Source organism: Eschscholzia californica, unplaced genomic scaffold (genome assembly GCF_041429995.1).
Source record: "Eschscholzia californica isolate CP2 unplaced genomic scaffold, dmEscCali1.0.p SCAF_4, whole genome shotgun sequence".
NCBI classification, from domain to species: domain Eukaryota; kingdom Viridiplantae; phylum Streptophyta; class Magnoliopsida; order Ranunculales; family Papaveraceae; genus Eschscholzia; species Eschscholzia californica.
This window is the reverse complement of record NW_028238461.1, coordinates 54,851,854-54,867,157: the sequence shown is the minus strand read 5'-3', so window position 1 is coordinate 54,867,157 and position 15,304 is coordinate 54,851,854. Positions and strand designations below refer to the sequence as shown.

Sequence of the window (15,304 nt, the reverse complement as noted above, 5' to 3'; positions counted from 1 at the left end):
TCAGATAGCTTTAACTAATTCGGTTTCTGACTGTAATGGTAGTTGAAGTGCGATCCGTTGAGTTACCATCCTTAGATGGTGAAGAAGAGTTACCATAATTATCCCAATCCCCGAACCGCTGCCTTGGAATATTATGGTGATTGTTAATATCTTCGGGAATATGTTCATGATATTCTTGCTCCTCACCACGAAGATCATCTTCATCTGTCACACTCATCGTGTGTTTCTCCGTCCCTTCTTCACTTACACCTACTAGGCTTCGATGCTGCTTCTGCTGCTTCATAGTTGACACCATTAACCTTACTCTTCTCAGCAGAGCCGTGTTTGAGGGGGGGCGGGCAGGGCATCCGCCCTGGGCCCCCACCTCAAAGGGGCCCACTCCCAACTAAATAGGTTGTATATTTTATAAAAACGCCTAATTGAGTGAATAGAACCAAAAGAGATATTGGCTCAGTGGTGATTTACTTGTCTTGGGATTCAAAGGTCCCGGGTTCGACCTTCATTGCTTCCATCTTTTCATTTGTTTTTTTGTTAGTACAAATCACACATGGTGGGGGGGGGGGGGGGGGGGGCTTATAGTCTTATTTGAAGTTAAAACTATATCAAATTAACTTTGTTTTTATATTTCTACAGATATTTGGATTTTGGGACAAAGTACCATATATTTTTATTACTTAGTTGCAATGCTTCTTGTATATCAAAGAAATTTGGAAAATAATTGAAGCAATCATTCATAAACCTCATACAACGAGTTTGGTTTTGACAATTTAACTTTATGTTATTATAGTGTATTCTAACTTTATGGTACCATACAAGAGGGCCTCTTGTTAAGTTTGACCCCGGGCCCTCAAATTCTCAGCCACGGCTCTGCTTCTCAGTCCCACAACCATATTTGCTGATACAATTAGAAGAAGTACCCATGATAACATCAAGTAGAAGCCACTCATCTTCTTCATTATCACTCAAATTAAGTGACCTTTGAATGAAGACAAGTAAAGGATTTCTCTTCTCTTATATAGTAAGATTTTATTTTCCGAAATTATTTTCCATAGTGGGAGTTAACATCCACCAGCAAATATCCACGAGAGTGCTCCAATTCCGATCTCAATTAACTTTTTCTTATGTTAATGGAGAATTTTCGAATAATAGAAAATGGTTTAAACAGTAAATATTGTCTCCACTTTAGGTATTCACTAATGGGATATCACCACCTTGATCTAATTTTAGGTCCCATTAACAAATATCATCATTGATATTGTAAGTACACAATAATGGGGTTTACTGTTTGATCTTTCTGTGGTATTAATATTTGTTAAAGATACATTGAGGTTAGATGGTAGAAGTTAATGGTGTATGAATGCTTGGTCCCCAGACTTATATTTGTTCTACGTAGGACTATTCTATTTCTTATCTTCTCCCAGAGTGTCAATTTCATTGATCCGAAAACTAGTCTTTCTGGTAGGCCACTAGAGTTCACATGACATTCAGTCGAATATGAGTTTAACTTTGACATGCAAATATATATGATATAAGGACCCATGTGGAATTAATTTTACAAATAAAAATTAAAAGAGGGTAACTGGGAAGGGGGATTCGAAGTCATGCGAGTTAGATAACGGGCAAGGCAAACCACCCAGGCCGTCTCCTTTGTTATGTTGTGTTTTCCCTTTGTTCTTATTGTTCTGTTCCTGATTGTAGCTAGGGGTAGCCACCCCCTAGCTCCGCCCTTGGGTATATGAATGCTTAATCGTGAGACTTATATTTATTCTACGTGAGACTATTCTATTTCTTACCTTCTCCTAGAGTGCGACGTTCATTGACCCTAATACTAGTCTTTCTAATAGGTGACTAGAGTTCACATATGGCATTCAGTAGAATGTGAGCATGACTCTGACGCCCAACTATATTTGCGACGATCTAATTCAAATTTAATCAGCACTTAGATATTATCGTTATTCAACATCAATCACATTCCTTCTACTAGACAAGTTCATGGCTGAAAATCCAAGTATAGGAAAAGCCAAGTAATAGAATTGAAACATCTTGGAGGTAAGTTGAACTTTCTTTTGTTTTGATTTTTCTTGATTAATTTGACTACTTTTCAAACTAAAAATCTTGCCAAGAGTTTCAAACATTTTTGACCATTACTTTCTTCTCGGTTCTGTTTCATAGTGACTTAGGACCACTCGGGACGTCATTTTGGCATGACTCCATGACCTAATATTACTGAATAATGAGAATCTTCCTCTCTGGTAGATGAAAATTTTAAATTCCATTCTCGATGTTATTTTTCTTGTCCACGAAGTGGTTTTTACTCCAGAAAAGGAAAAGACACAAGTTCACAAGTCGGGGTAACCCGACTTTTTGTTTATTTACATGTAAATTGTCCAAAAAATTAATATTCAATGCAAAAACGAAAAACAAGATATGTTTGGCTTACTAATTAAGTAGCTGCTTAAATTGTTAAAAACTCATTTTGACACCGATACTGACATTTTGGAACGAAAATCATTTTAGCGATCCTCTGGGTTATTACTAGTTTCCACTACGTTTCAAACATTGCTTATATAAGTAAGTAATCGTGACAAAGCCACCTTAAATAAAGGGTTATTATGTTTATATTCTGAAATGGAGGTAAACGGACTTGATTTTTGATGAATCTAGATAGTTTTATCGAATGTCGCTATTACATTTTTATTTTTCACAAATAACAAAAGTAGATAAACGCGTTGTGGACAAGAAACGATTTAGACTTTTCTTTTCCGAGTCTTTAATCGTCTACGATGAAACGTCAAACTCTTAACTAATCCTAAGCTAATAACAAGAACCTGGCACGAAAGAAACTCATAATTCTTGTATAAAACCCCATGAAAATCGAAGTATTTATACAAGAAGAGATATTCTCTTACCTATGCTCATTGATTCAAATATGAAGAACCTAAACAAATCCCTGATAGCTTACACATTTCTTTTTGTGATTCTTGTATTGAATTTGAAGTCAATTACATCAGGTAAGTAATTATCGATCTGATTTTGATTCTTGTATTTGATAATTTGGTTTTGTTTTGTTTCGGTGAAATTGGGGTTAATCTTTTGATTTCTAACATTGTTAATGAAACAGTGGATGCGAAGGAATTTGATTATCTGAAAGACAGTGATAATGGACCTGAATATTGGGGGGGAAAATGTAATAACGGATGTCACCAATCTCCCATTGATTTATCGGATGAAAAGGTTGAAGTTGCGCCTGAAATAGGGCAACTTAAGAGGAGCTACAAATCTGCGAATGCAGCTATCAATAACAGCGGCCATGATATTAGTGTAAGTAACCATCACTTCCCTTACCACTGGTTTCGATCTTGAGCGTAGTTCCATGGTGAGACAACCCGTTGTCTATTCATTTATCTGATGTTTGTAAGTATGGTTTACCTATGGTTGCAGATTCAATTTGCAATTGAAACTGCTGGTTCAATTAAGATCAATGACATCACTTACGATCTAGAATCTTTCCATTGGCACTCACCTTCCGAGCACACCATCAATGGCGAAAAGTACTTAATTCCCATCTCTCTCTCTCTCTCTCTCTCTCTCTCTCTCTCTCTCTCTTCAGACATTATGACTTGAGATGGAAGTGATTATGAACTTAACTAACCTTGGAATGATTTGCTAATCTGATCAGATTCGCATTAGAGTTACATATGGTTCATAAAAATCTAAAACTCAACAAGACTGCTGTAATTGGGGAATTGTACAAAACTGGTGAAAAAGATTCATTTCTTAACCAGGTAATTCATGTATTATTTCAATTTCAATTAAAAACCTAACTCAAAAAACGAGGGACTACAACCCAGTTTCATGAGCTAGACCCTAACTTGGCAAGACTCTGACTCAAAAGTTCGTTTTAGAGTTGAGACGGAATTCGTCCGTTGTTAGCCCATTCATGGTTACAAAATTCTTGAAATCAAAACCAAGGTTACCAGATTCGTTTGAACACCCCACGAATCGCGATCTGGTTCGCGCGAACCCTTTCAGGATACGTTCGCGAACCAGATCGCTCGATCTAGCGAATCGTTTTTAAGAGAAGAAGGGTGAACTCTGTGAAGCAAATACCTCGATCTGATGAGTTGAAGGCTCCAAGTTCTTTTGAGATATAAAACTCTTGGTGAATGGTTAAAGAAAAAAAATGCAGAGTAATATGAGGAAGAAGATGAAGTTTAGGTGATGGCAAAAAGCCAATAACTTATCCTTTCTTCTTCCTTCTATTACTCTGTATTAGGTTTTTCATTTCTTGTGTAATAGTAGTTTTCGGCAAAGAGAGAAAGAGAGTAAGAGTCGGCCAGTTGATGGGGTGGGGAGAGCATACTTCTTTTTATACAGTTATTTTTAGGGTTTCCTAATACATTGTGGCCGTTGGATTTAGATCTAGGGTTTTAACTTCTTTTTATAAACTAAACAGTAAAGCACAATTGCTATAATATCTCCAACTGCTTTTCTCTCTCCGATTTTAAATTAAGGATAGTTTCCAAAGACCAATTATTCTGGAATATCTTATTAAGTAACGAATCGAAATTTTATATTAAACGAATTATGTACCGAATTAGCGTACCGAATAAGTATACCCCCACGTACCGGATACGCTCTAATATGCGTACCGCGTACCCGTTTTCGTACCGCGTACCGGAACGTACCGCGAATCTGGTAACCTTGATCAAAACCTAAAATTTGTATTATTTTAGATGGAGTATCGTATCAAGGAAATAACTGATAGCAACAAGGAAGTGGACATAGGAGACGTTGATCCAAAGCACATACAGATTGGTGGTAACGAGTATTATAGATACTTGGGTTCTTTCACTACTCCTCCTTGTGCTGAAGGTGTTATTTGGATCGTCAACAAAAAGGTACTATTATTAGTAATACTAATTTATTGGTTAGCTAATTGAGAAAGATTTAGTTCCTTAACTTTGCACGACTCTAATGGTTTGAGTTTTATTTTCAGCTGAGATCTGTTTCGGAAGAACAAGTGATGTTATTGAGAAAAGCCGTCCACGGAGTAAGTTAACTAATTGCATTTTAACTATAATAATTTGATTGATTAGGAAACATCGTGTTTAATAATTTCATGATGTTTTATGATGCAGAATTCCGAGAAAAATGCTAGACCTCTTCAACTACTAAATGATCGTGAAATTTTCTTATACAGTCCAAAATCATGTATGTGAAATCTATGAGTGACATATAATTTATACTTATGTAATCAGTTTACCGATTGATGATTATTATAATAAGGAGCTAGCACTTCATACTTGATGAAATTCAATTATATGACCTAGGTATAAGATTTGTTAGGATGGAAGAGTTACATGTTCTGTTCAACTAGGAAATGATTTGGTAGTAGGGGAGCGAGATCAACTCGGGGTTGGAAAGGACCAACTACTGATCCCACCGACCCAAATTGTGGAATTCAGCCGAGTTCGGCAGGATGCGAGTCGGGCTACGTTGGTCCCGATCCGATCCACGAATTACTAGAGTAGATTTTTTTTATTAACGTTAAGTAGGGTGAAACGGGAATTTAGTTCCTGACAACAAAAAGAATATAATATAAATGTGTGGTATAGACTTACTAAGGGGGCAAGGACAAACTCCAGACTCCCCAATCTTCTAGACTTGATAGTTCACATAAAAATGAAGAAAAACAATTTACTTGTTTAACAAAGAAGACTTACAGTTTGTACTTCAGTTCATCAAGCGATACTTCATTTTAGAATTTCAAGTTCTCATGTATCCTTATGACTTGTTCAACTATGCTGCTTCAGTATAATAATCCAGTACACGCCTGGGATACACCTGTTGAAGTCTTAACATTAGAGATGAAATAAATGCCGAGATCTCAAGCTAAAATTTTCAGCCGAAGATCTCATTCATGTCTATTGAGTTTGATACTGCTTCTAATACCACTTTAACTACTAAATCACTTCCCTCTTAAAAAGACCACCTTTCAGAGGAAAAATGCTGGTAACCGCAGTGTACGTCATGGAACACCAAAAAGACTATTGACTTGGCAGATTTGAATGGTGAACAGTTTCTTCCGAATACACTTAATATTGGTTCAGTCTTCTATATATTACATACCATTAGTAGACCAAGTATAATTAGTAAGTGTTTTTCTTTCTAGGTCCCGTTTCGATTTTAGTTTTCTCTACATGCCTACCTTTAAAGCAAATGTCAGAATAACTCACCTTGTGCTCGCCTCTCTCTATGCCCCATGATCCATAAAGAGAGAAACTTCGGTGTCTAATGAACAACACCTGCATAGCTCTACGATGTCATACTGCAAGCAAATATTGCAGCGATTCCCTCACTCGCACAGCCCTTAAAACTTGGTACTGCATGAAATGATACCTCAGATAAGATCTCCATTAAATAGAATCAAGTAAAGTTGTAAAGCGGGTGATTGTTTTAGTAGGGCCTAAATAGTGGTGGTGAACTTTTTCAAAAAATAGTGGTGGTGAACAAGAATTAGAGGTAGAAATGTGAAACCTGATGACACTGCAAATTGCTTAAAGCGCCTGGACTTCTGTACTGCAAATTTCATTCTTATAGATTCTTCAACTGCATATGACAAAAGTAACAACAAAAAGGTAAGCGAATTTTGAAAATTTAAGAATACTTCAATAGTGGCGTTCCTGAATATAAGTTACTATGTAATGTCGGTTTATATCCCTGAAGCCTGAACAATAAAGTATTCTATAAATTTGTTAAGGAGGTCTGAATTCACTTGCCAATTGTAGAGTTCAGTGAGAATCAGTCGAGATCATAGTAACGTTCACACAAGTAGCGTGGAGGATCTAAAAAGAGTTTACGGCAATATAGAGTTGTCAACTCGCCAATATAAACAACCAACACGAAGACAATAACGAAACCATGCTTAAATTCTAACTCAACTTACCAAGCTGTTGAAACTGTCTCCATCTGTCAAATCATCAAAACATGGACAAGTCAACTACTTCAACTTCGCAACTCAGTTTTCCACGTTACATCTGAACATCCCCATCAGAATTGCTTCCATTAGACATAAGCTGCAATATCGTTCCTCCGGATAACCATGCAGTTAATTCTGGCTGATGTTCAAGGTGGTGAAGAGGATACAGGCTTTTATCATCCAATTGAACACCATAGACAAATGGAAATCTGAGTACAAAGGATAACACGACACCCAGTGCTGAACTGCGATTGTCGTTCACAGTCTGGAGCAGACGGAGGCAAGCATGAAGCCTAGAAATTTGAACACTCATTAGTTGCATTGAAGAACAATAACTTCGCAACGATATACCCAGACAAAAGCATATATAGCAAGAACTAGGTAATCGAGGTAATATAGCCGAGAATTTTAACACACAATATATTAAACTAAACCAAGGTAACCGAGGTATGTATGCAGGTTAAGGTTTCATAGTAAGATCATCAATGACCTAAGTATTTGATGCATCCTCTCAAATAATCCTTATCTAGAATTCTACAAATCAACAAATTAATTTCCTATTGCCTGCATGTTAAAAAGGGTGGCGCAGGTTGGGGTTATTTTCTATCTCCCCCATCGAAAAGAATGTATTAGAATGGTTATCCCAATACACTATAGATATCAAATACAAGAAGTTATCACGCAATTGCAGCATACCTGAAATTGCACAACTGGGTGTGTAGCCAAAACAGTAGGAAATGAAGGTGTGACCTGAAAGGAGTTCAAAAGAGAAATATAAGAGGTGCTAGACAAAAACATAATGTTAGCAAGAGAAAACTACAATAACCAAAACCTTTCCTGCAATATTGACAACACATTTTCCATTTAACAATGTATCATTGCTAACAGTGAAATGATTATTAACAGTGAAATGAGCTATCTAGAAAGCATGTTTAAGGATACAGAAAAGCAATAAATAAACCAGCTAGACTTGAAGGAAATCGAACAACTAAAGGCGTTGATATTTTTCCGTGATGGTTTATGAGGTATAAACTCTCACCCAAAACTAATGAGTACTAAGCTAGATCTTCAACAGGGAAAGAAGAGAACACAATTAGCTGACCCCAAGTAATGTACTTATAACGATTTAAAGAATGTACAGCAAAAGGTTTTGCAATAAAAACATAAATGAACCCGTGATAAAAAGGGATAAGGACATCACAGAATGGACCATTTGCAGTAAAAACAAAAGGTTTCAAAGGAAACGGGAGACAAACGAGGGACTCCTGGGCGGCAATATCTACAGAACTCGCCAAAGTCCAAACCCCAGAAAAACAAAGGTTAAAACAAATGAACAAGTTATCAAAAGATTTAGTACCAGAAATATCCTTTGCAGCTGTGATACTGTACTTGCAAAAGTGATATTTTCTTGTCCCTTGTTTCTATTAGAGATCCTGCGAGGGGGCAATTCATGTATATAGGTAAATTCCGGTTCAAAAGGGAAGATGAACTCCCACTCCCACCATCATCAAGAGTAGCAGACTGAAGCCTCTCTCCTAGCCCAGTAGTAGTCTGATTCTGATCTTTTCCAGGTCCAGAGAACGGTACTTGTCTATCACCGTTTTGCAAGTAATTAAATGTTATCCTATTTGACCTACTTGAATTCCTCCCCTTGCTCCTAGAAGTGGTAACACGTGGATTAACTTTTTCGTATGCTATATTCTTATTAAAGTTGGACGACTCTGCTTTTCTGTCGGAACTTTCGGTAGAAGAACTGGTGTGATTTTCAGTGGACGCGAAGAAGGAGCCAAGCTCATTAAGATGCTCTGAAGTTAATATAAAACGGTGGCCATGGGGGCACTCGTACTCGAATCCAAAATACACGATGACATGTTTCAAAATAGTGTCTGACTTGGACTTTCCACTACCATCCATTGTAACTGGGATTACATTGCTTCCAATCTTTATAAATGGTTCACCTTCAGCATAGCTACTGGACTCAATTCCATTTGAGCTTTCCCGAGTAGAAAGATTTTCAGATCTTTGAGGTCCTTCGTGCTTCATTACGTGAACGTTTTCCTCACCTTTATTGTGTGCAGTACTTTGTTTCACACTCTTTTCTGAAATTGTTGTGAACTGTTTTCTCTGCTGAAGTGGAGGAAATGCTGCATCTGTACCAATTGATCCAGCAACTACATCAGAAAAAGGTCTTCTCAAATGTGGTAGGCCTCTACCGGAAGTGATATTTTTATTCACCACGTAATTCTTTTGATTTTCTACCGCTCCAGGTAGTCCTCCTGGAATAGGCTGTGCCCCATCAACTGGTTGTTCATCTACAACTGACTTAACCTTGGAATCTTGAGCTGGTCCTTCATTTACTGCTCCTATTGTATTACTTGATTTTGTCCATTTCTCTAGCAAAATTGTCCACTTCAAAAGAAATTTCTCCGTTGAGCAAAACCCACTCTGCAGCAAACCTTTAGAGGGTTCATAATACCTTGCGCCTCCAATTCGAATTAGACTCCACCAGGCAGACCCGTTAGACTCAATATTGCTAATCTCTGGTAGTTGGAGAGCTGGAAGGAGACTATGACAGTTCGGGAAACAATTGAAAGTGACATTCGCTGTTTTAAAATCAAAAGGGTCATCTCGAAGCCGTCTTGAACGACCACAAGCACAAGCATGAAGAAAAGAAAATCCACTTGAATGTGGTTTGACCTCACCTCCTAAAAGTGTTCCATCAACCTCGATATTGTGTCTCCAGTCAAACTGACAGCATCACAAAGTTGCCTCCCTGACTTCCAAATTGATGTGCATTCACCTTCCAATTTTTTTGTAAAATTATCCACAGCGGGCCACTTTACCATTGAACGAATGCAATTAAAGCCTTCTCCAACTGAGCTTTGTGCACAGAAGTTGGATAACAAGCAGGCAAGCCTTTAAGGTATAGCTCCATAGCAGCAGGAAGAGATCTCTTGCACCATGAAGTCGAAAACTTCATATTTTGACCTTTACCACTTTCCAACCAAGATATAGCACCTTGTACAGGATCTGTCCCACTACGGGGGATTCTTTCACTTGGTGCTGAAGAACCATTCCGACGAACAGGTTTTCTTCTACTCGCTTGAATAACTTCACTTTCATCGAGAAGTCCGAGTTTCACTGAGAGCAATGTCTCGAGAATTAGTTGACTTGACGATAACCAGCTCCCAAAACTTGGGAGTTCTGGAGTTGTATGAGGCCTCCCAGGTGCAACTGAGGCTGCAGCAGCTGCTGCAGCAACAGCGACCATACCAACACCAGAAGCAGAACCAGTATTAGTATTAGTCACTAACCCACCTCTTCCACGTAAAGTATCGGATTGTCTATGAATAAAATCTTTTATGGATTGAATATCTTCTCTATTTGCACTTTGATAATGACTTTCGAGCAAAAGTTCATCTGATGCAAGTTTTCCACTTAAAACTTCTTCGACAAGGCCAATAGCAAAATTGAGAGATTCACATTTGATTACTTGACCTATTTAACAGAGCAACGGCCCGTGAAGCTTCAAGGGAAAATAAAGATGCTGAATTGTTATTTCCCCCACCTCTTGATCCAGCATGGTGCCCATCGGACCCAGCTAAGGTACGACATTTCTTAATCAAAAACCTTATCTGTGCTTCAAGAGATGATTGTAGCTTCTTCTTTAGACCACCTCCAGATTTACTCACTGGTCGTGACAACATAACAACAGAAGTAGAATTTTTCACAGGCAAGCTTGGCCTAGGTATGCCACTAAAACTAAGAGATTGATTCAAAGATGAAGACTCGGATGAATCATCTACACTAGACCCAATATTAGGAGCCTCCGGAAAATCGTCAAGAAAAACAAATAGAACAACAGGAGTACATTGGCCTGGAAACAGTGAGGAATATGAACCCAAACCCGACATGACCGAAATAGCTGACGAATGGCGACTAATATTTACCCCGCCACCTCGACCAGGAGAAGAATTCTTGGAGAGATTTGCAGAAATAGCTGTCTGGGTAGAGGACACTAATGATGAAACCTTAGAGTTCAAGCTAGTAGGTTTAATTTGAGATTTCAGAAATGGAACCAAAGCATGCTTAGCTGACTGTAGAATTTTGAACTTTTTCAATAATTTGGTATTGAATCTTGATCCTTCCTGAAGAAATATGATTACATGACAAACCTACATTTCTAATGGCATTATTCCTTTGAAAACAAAAACCCTAATTCCATAAGAACCTAAAACTAAGAACGAAGAAAGAAGCGAAAAGGATTACTCAAAATTACTTACAGAAAACATAAGAAGCATTCCTTGAAGTTCTCCATATTGTTGTTCTTCCAACATTGAATCAAAATCCGAAGAACAATCGGATGATTCCTCCATTACTGGGCATCTAGTGGATACAAATTGAAGAAAGACGGTACCTTTTTCTTCATCATTGTAATAACTAATCCGCCGAGAGTGAAACCACTCCTTCACTTCTACTTCTTCTTCTTCTCCAATAGAGAAGCTTTTGTCATAGTTTACCTGATCCAAATACATTATAATCAAGAATTCGATTGATAAGTTGAGTTAGGTCAGCTTCTCTCCTTCCAATGAAACCAACAACAACAACTCCATCAGAAGATCGAGATGATTGCGAAGAAGACTGTATAGACGAAGAAGAAGAAGGAGCAGAGGTAGAAGTTGGAAGGTTTGATGGAGAAATTAGAGTTGGAGTTGAAGTAAAAAATGAAGATGTTGAAATTGTAGATGAGGAGGGAGGTCGAATTAGGACACGAAGAGAAGAGGGGTTTTGTGTGTCCATTGAAGGATTGAATAGAGAGAGAGAAGTTAGGGTTTTCTTGGTCTAGTTATTGCTGCTAAACATTTGAAGTTTTCCCGAAAGATTTGTGTTTTTCCATGGATGAAGATAATAACAGAGAAGAGAAGTGGCTCGGATGCGGAGCTTACAGCAAGTCCAACCCCAGCGGGTCTGGGCCCTCAAAATCAATTCAAATTTAAGAGTCTTAGCTCAGTCCTTAAATTCAACTCCAACCCCATATTCTCTTGGGGTCTTAAAAATGTGCATGTGGGAAACGCGTGTGTGAGTTTTTGTGGGTGTGCGAAGACCTTATATATGTACGAAACACTTGTTCTAACTATTTTCGAAATAATATTTTTTTCTAAGGTTGAAAAAATATTCGAGAACCGACGCGTTAGATTTTAAAAAATGTGTGGGTTTTTGTTAAATTTTTTTTTAAAATAAATGCGTGAATTTTTGTTAGATTTTAAAAAAAAAAATTATCAAAATAACTAGTTCTTTATTTTATGGGTTAATTCCGTTTTGGCCCCCGATTTGTGACCAACTGGCCATTTTGGCACCCAATTGTGTCCGGCAGTTCGTTTTGGCCCCAAAAAATTCCTAAATGGCCCCAACTTTTTTTAAACCTCCCAATTCTACCCCCATGGCATTTCTGTAATTATTTTTTTCTTTTTCTTTGTCCAACTCATCTAACAATTACCACATCACTCTGTCCACCTCACCCTTGGTCCTTTGAAGCAAGCCTCCGACGAAGGAAACCCCTTCGCCGGAGGTTTTAGAGAGAGAAATGAGAGGTAGGAGAGAGAGAGAAAGGGGAGAGAGATTGAGGGAAAAGAAGAGAGAGAGAGAGAGAAAGGACGAAGAGGAGAGAGAAAGGAAGAAGAAGAGAGAGAATGGAAGAAGAAGAGAGAGAATGGAAGAAGAAGAAGAAGAGGAAGAGAGAGAAAGAAGAAGAAGAAGAAGAGATTGCAGACCTATCTCTTTCACCTGCCACATTAATATCTTATTAACATCTTTTTGTAATTCTTCAAGAAAAATGATAAATCACCCTACATCCACATTTCCTACCGTACCCTAGAGAGAGAAAGATCCCTATAGAGATATTATACTATTTGGATCTTATTTCTCTAACCTAACGCCTCCTATCGTTTGGCGCTCCCTCTCTCTCTCTCTCCAATTTTGATCTTATTTCTTTAACCACTGGTAGGAATTATTCGTTGATTCTATTTGGATCTTATTTCTCATTTCTCCTTCTATTTCTTTCTTCCAGTATTTAACCTAAAACCCATTTTCCAATCACTCTAAAGAAAGCCTAAATTCTCATTTTCATCACCCCTTTAACTTAATAAGAACCTAACACTTTTTCACATTTTACATAGCTTTTTAAGAGGATGGTAGTTAGTAGAACTGGGGTTCTTTCATGGGTGACTGTTGCTGCATCTAGAGTTGATTTCGATGGAAATGTTTCATCAATGTTGGAGGTTATTTTTCCAGATATGGTTAGAGATAATTCTCCTCCTCCTCCTCTAACTCAACAATCCAACAATCATTCTGAAATTAATTTAGGTTTTATTGAAAGATCCTTTTCTCCTGCTGGTGTTGCCGTACTTTCAGCTGTTCTTGTTAACCCCCTTGATGTCGCTAGGGTAATCTCTCTCCCTCTCTATATATCTCTAGAAAAAAAAACTACCCTCATAGGTTTGATCAAAACTTGTACACAAATGAAGGTAAAAGTTTCTGTCGTGATCAGAAATTTGGTTCATTAGGGTTAATTATCCATTGGACCTTCTTGTTTGTTTACAAATATCAGTAGTATAAAATCTAGAGTAAGAGGAATTGCTTTTTGAATTTGAGAGTTCTTTAATTCCAGACCTCTAGGTTACATACTGATTTCTTTAATTTTCTTACTTTTCTCAGGAATTTCTTACTTTTCAACTTCCACTTAACCTAAACAATTTCTTGCTAATTTTTTTTCATCATATAATAGCTCAACAAAATCATGGGATCCTGGAATCTGAAGATTAGGTATTCCCAAACTACTTTATCTTCTATAATTGTTTATTTTCAGCTCATGTTTTAATCCTTTCAACTATTCATTGTTCTTAAAATGGGGTCTTTTTGTGCACTTTCTATGCCATTCTTTCTTATGCTTCCATAGACATTAATCATTTTATGTTTTCATTTGATATTCTTCCTTTTTTTTTCATTTTGTAGGAATTATTAACCACAATGACTTACTCTCTCTCTCCCTCAGTATGTTTGTTTGTTTGAATTTCTAATATGGGAACAACTCAAAAGAAATTTGGATACACAACTTCTTGGAAGTTAAGCACAATGACTTACTCTCTCACAACTAAAGTAAGTCTTACTTTTCCTTTTTTTTTTGCTGAAATTGTCTTATTGACCAAGATCCAACAATCAGAAAGGGAAAGCCCAAGGGTCTTCCTCGTTATTTGTAACCCTACCATTATGTACAGCCAAATCAAATTCTTTTTTTTTTGTTGAAAGCTAGTCCAATCTAGTTCAAAAAAAAGAAGGCTAGTCAAATCAATGTTGAGAACATTAATAGAGATGGCAGACCTATCTCTTTCACCTGCCACATTAATGTCTTATTAACATCTTTTTGTATTTCTTCAAGAAAAATGATGAATCACCCTACATCCACACTTCCTACCGTACCCTAGAGAGAGAAAGATCCCTATAGAGATATTATACTATTTGGATCTTATTTCTCTAACCTAGACTGACGCCTCCTATCGTTTGGCGCTCCCTCTCTCTCTCCAATTTTCATCACCCCTTTAACTTAATAAGAACCTAACACTTTTTCACATTTTACATAGCTTTTTAAGAGGATGGTAGTTAGTAGAACTGGGGTTCTTTCATGGGTGACTGCTGCTGCATCTAGAGTTGATTTCGATGGAAATGTTTCATCAATGTTGGAGGTTATTTTTCCAGATATAGTTAGAGATAATTTGTGACGCCCCGTGTCCCAAAATAGACACGACCACGCCCCGGCAATTCACAGACGAGACTAAAATCCGGCAAAGTCTCCTCTGTAAATCGAACCGGTCGCACCTGTAAACCTGTCATACAAACCACACATTCGCATACACCAAAAATAAACTATGGAGCGGAAGCTAAACAAACTCAACTCAGTTTCATTCGTATATCAAAACCAATATTCATATTCAATTCATTATCTTATCAAACACGGAAGTGGAACAACCAATAGCCATATCACACACAAAGCAGAGGGATTCCCAATCAATGTCACCTCCCAGACGAGCGGTCAGGAGTACGTCCCTGAGCCTCGAACTGGAGGCACGAGCACCAATGGCCAGCAAGTGAAGCACTCTACTCCCACAGGTCTCATGACTAGTGTCGCCCACCTCACCGGTCTCACACGGGTCACACCCGTGTCCACATGTCATCCTACCCTCAATGGCTACGTGCCCGTAGGTTGACATAATCCGCAGTCGGGTACATACAAGAAAATCCCAAGTAGTTCGCAATCACAGTAAAACA

The 15,304-nt window shown here is 37.8% G+C and overlaps 1 protein-coding gene and 1 pseudogene across 2 annotated transcripts; one reads left to right on the top strand and one right to left on the bottom strand.

Annotated features, from left to right (window-relative positions):
- Nucleotides 1-2,806: 2,806 nt before the first annotated feature.
- LOC147546367 (alpha carbonic anhydrase 7-like) lies at nt 2,807-5,315 on the top strand. The gene is made up of 7 exons (XM_086632619.1): nt 2,807-3,011; nt 3,122-3,321; nt 3,442-3,551; nt 3,680-3,785; nt 4,737-4,901; nt 5,000-5,053; nt 5,142-5,315. Exons 1-7 carry the CDS (start codon nt 2,912-2,914, stop codon nt 5,220-5,222), a joined length of 816 nt encoding a protein of 271 aa, XP_086488745.1. The 5' UTR covers nt 2,807-2,911; the 3' UTR covers nt 5,223-5,315.
- Nucleotides 5,316-5,571: 256 nt separating this feature from the next.
- On the bottom strand, nt 5,572-11,919 carry LOC147546366 (uncharacterized; annotated as a pseudogene). Its single transcript, XR_015223102.1, has 7 exons — nt 11,266-11,919; nt 8,340-11,157; nt 7,679-7,732; nt 6,950-7,275; nt 6,541-6,612; nt 6,240-6,386; nt 5,572-5,847 (listed from the first exon to the last, which is right to left on the bottom strand). The product of XR_015223102.1 is annotated as an uncharacterized LOC147546366 (transcript).
- Between the last annotated feature and the right edge of the window lie 3,385 nt (nt 11,920-15,304).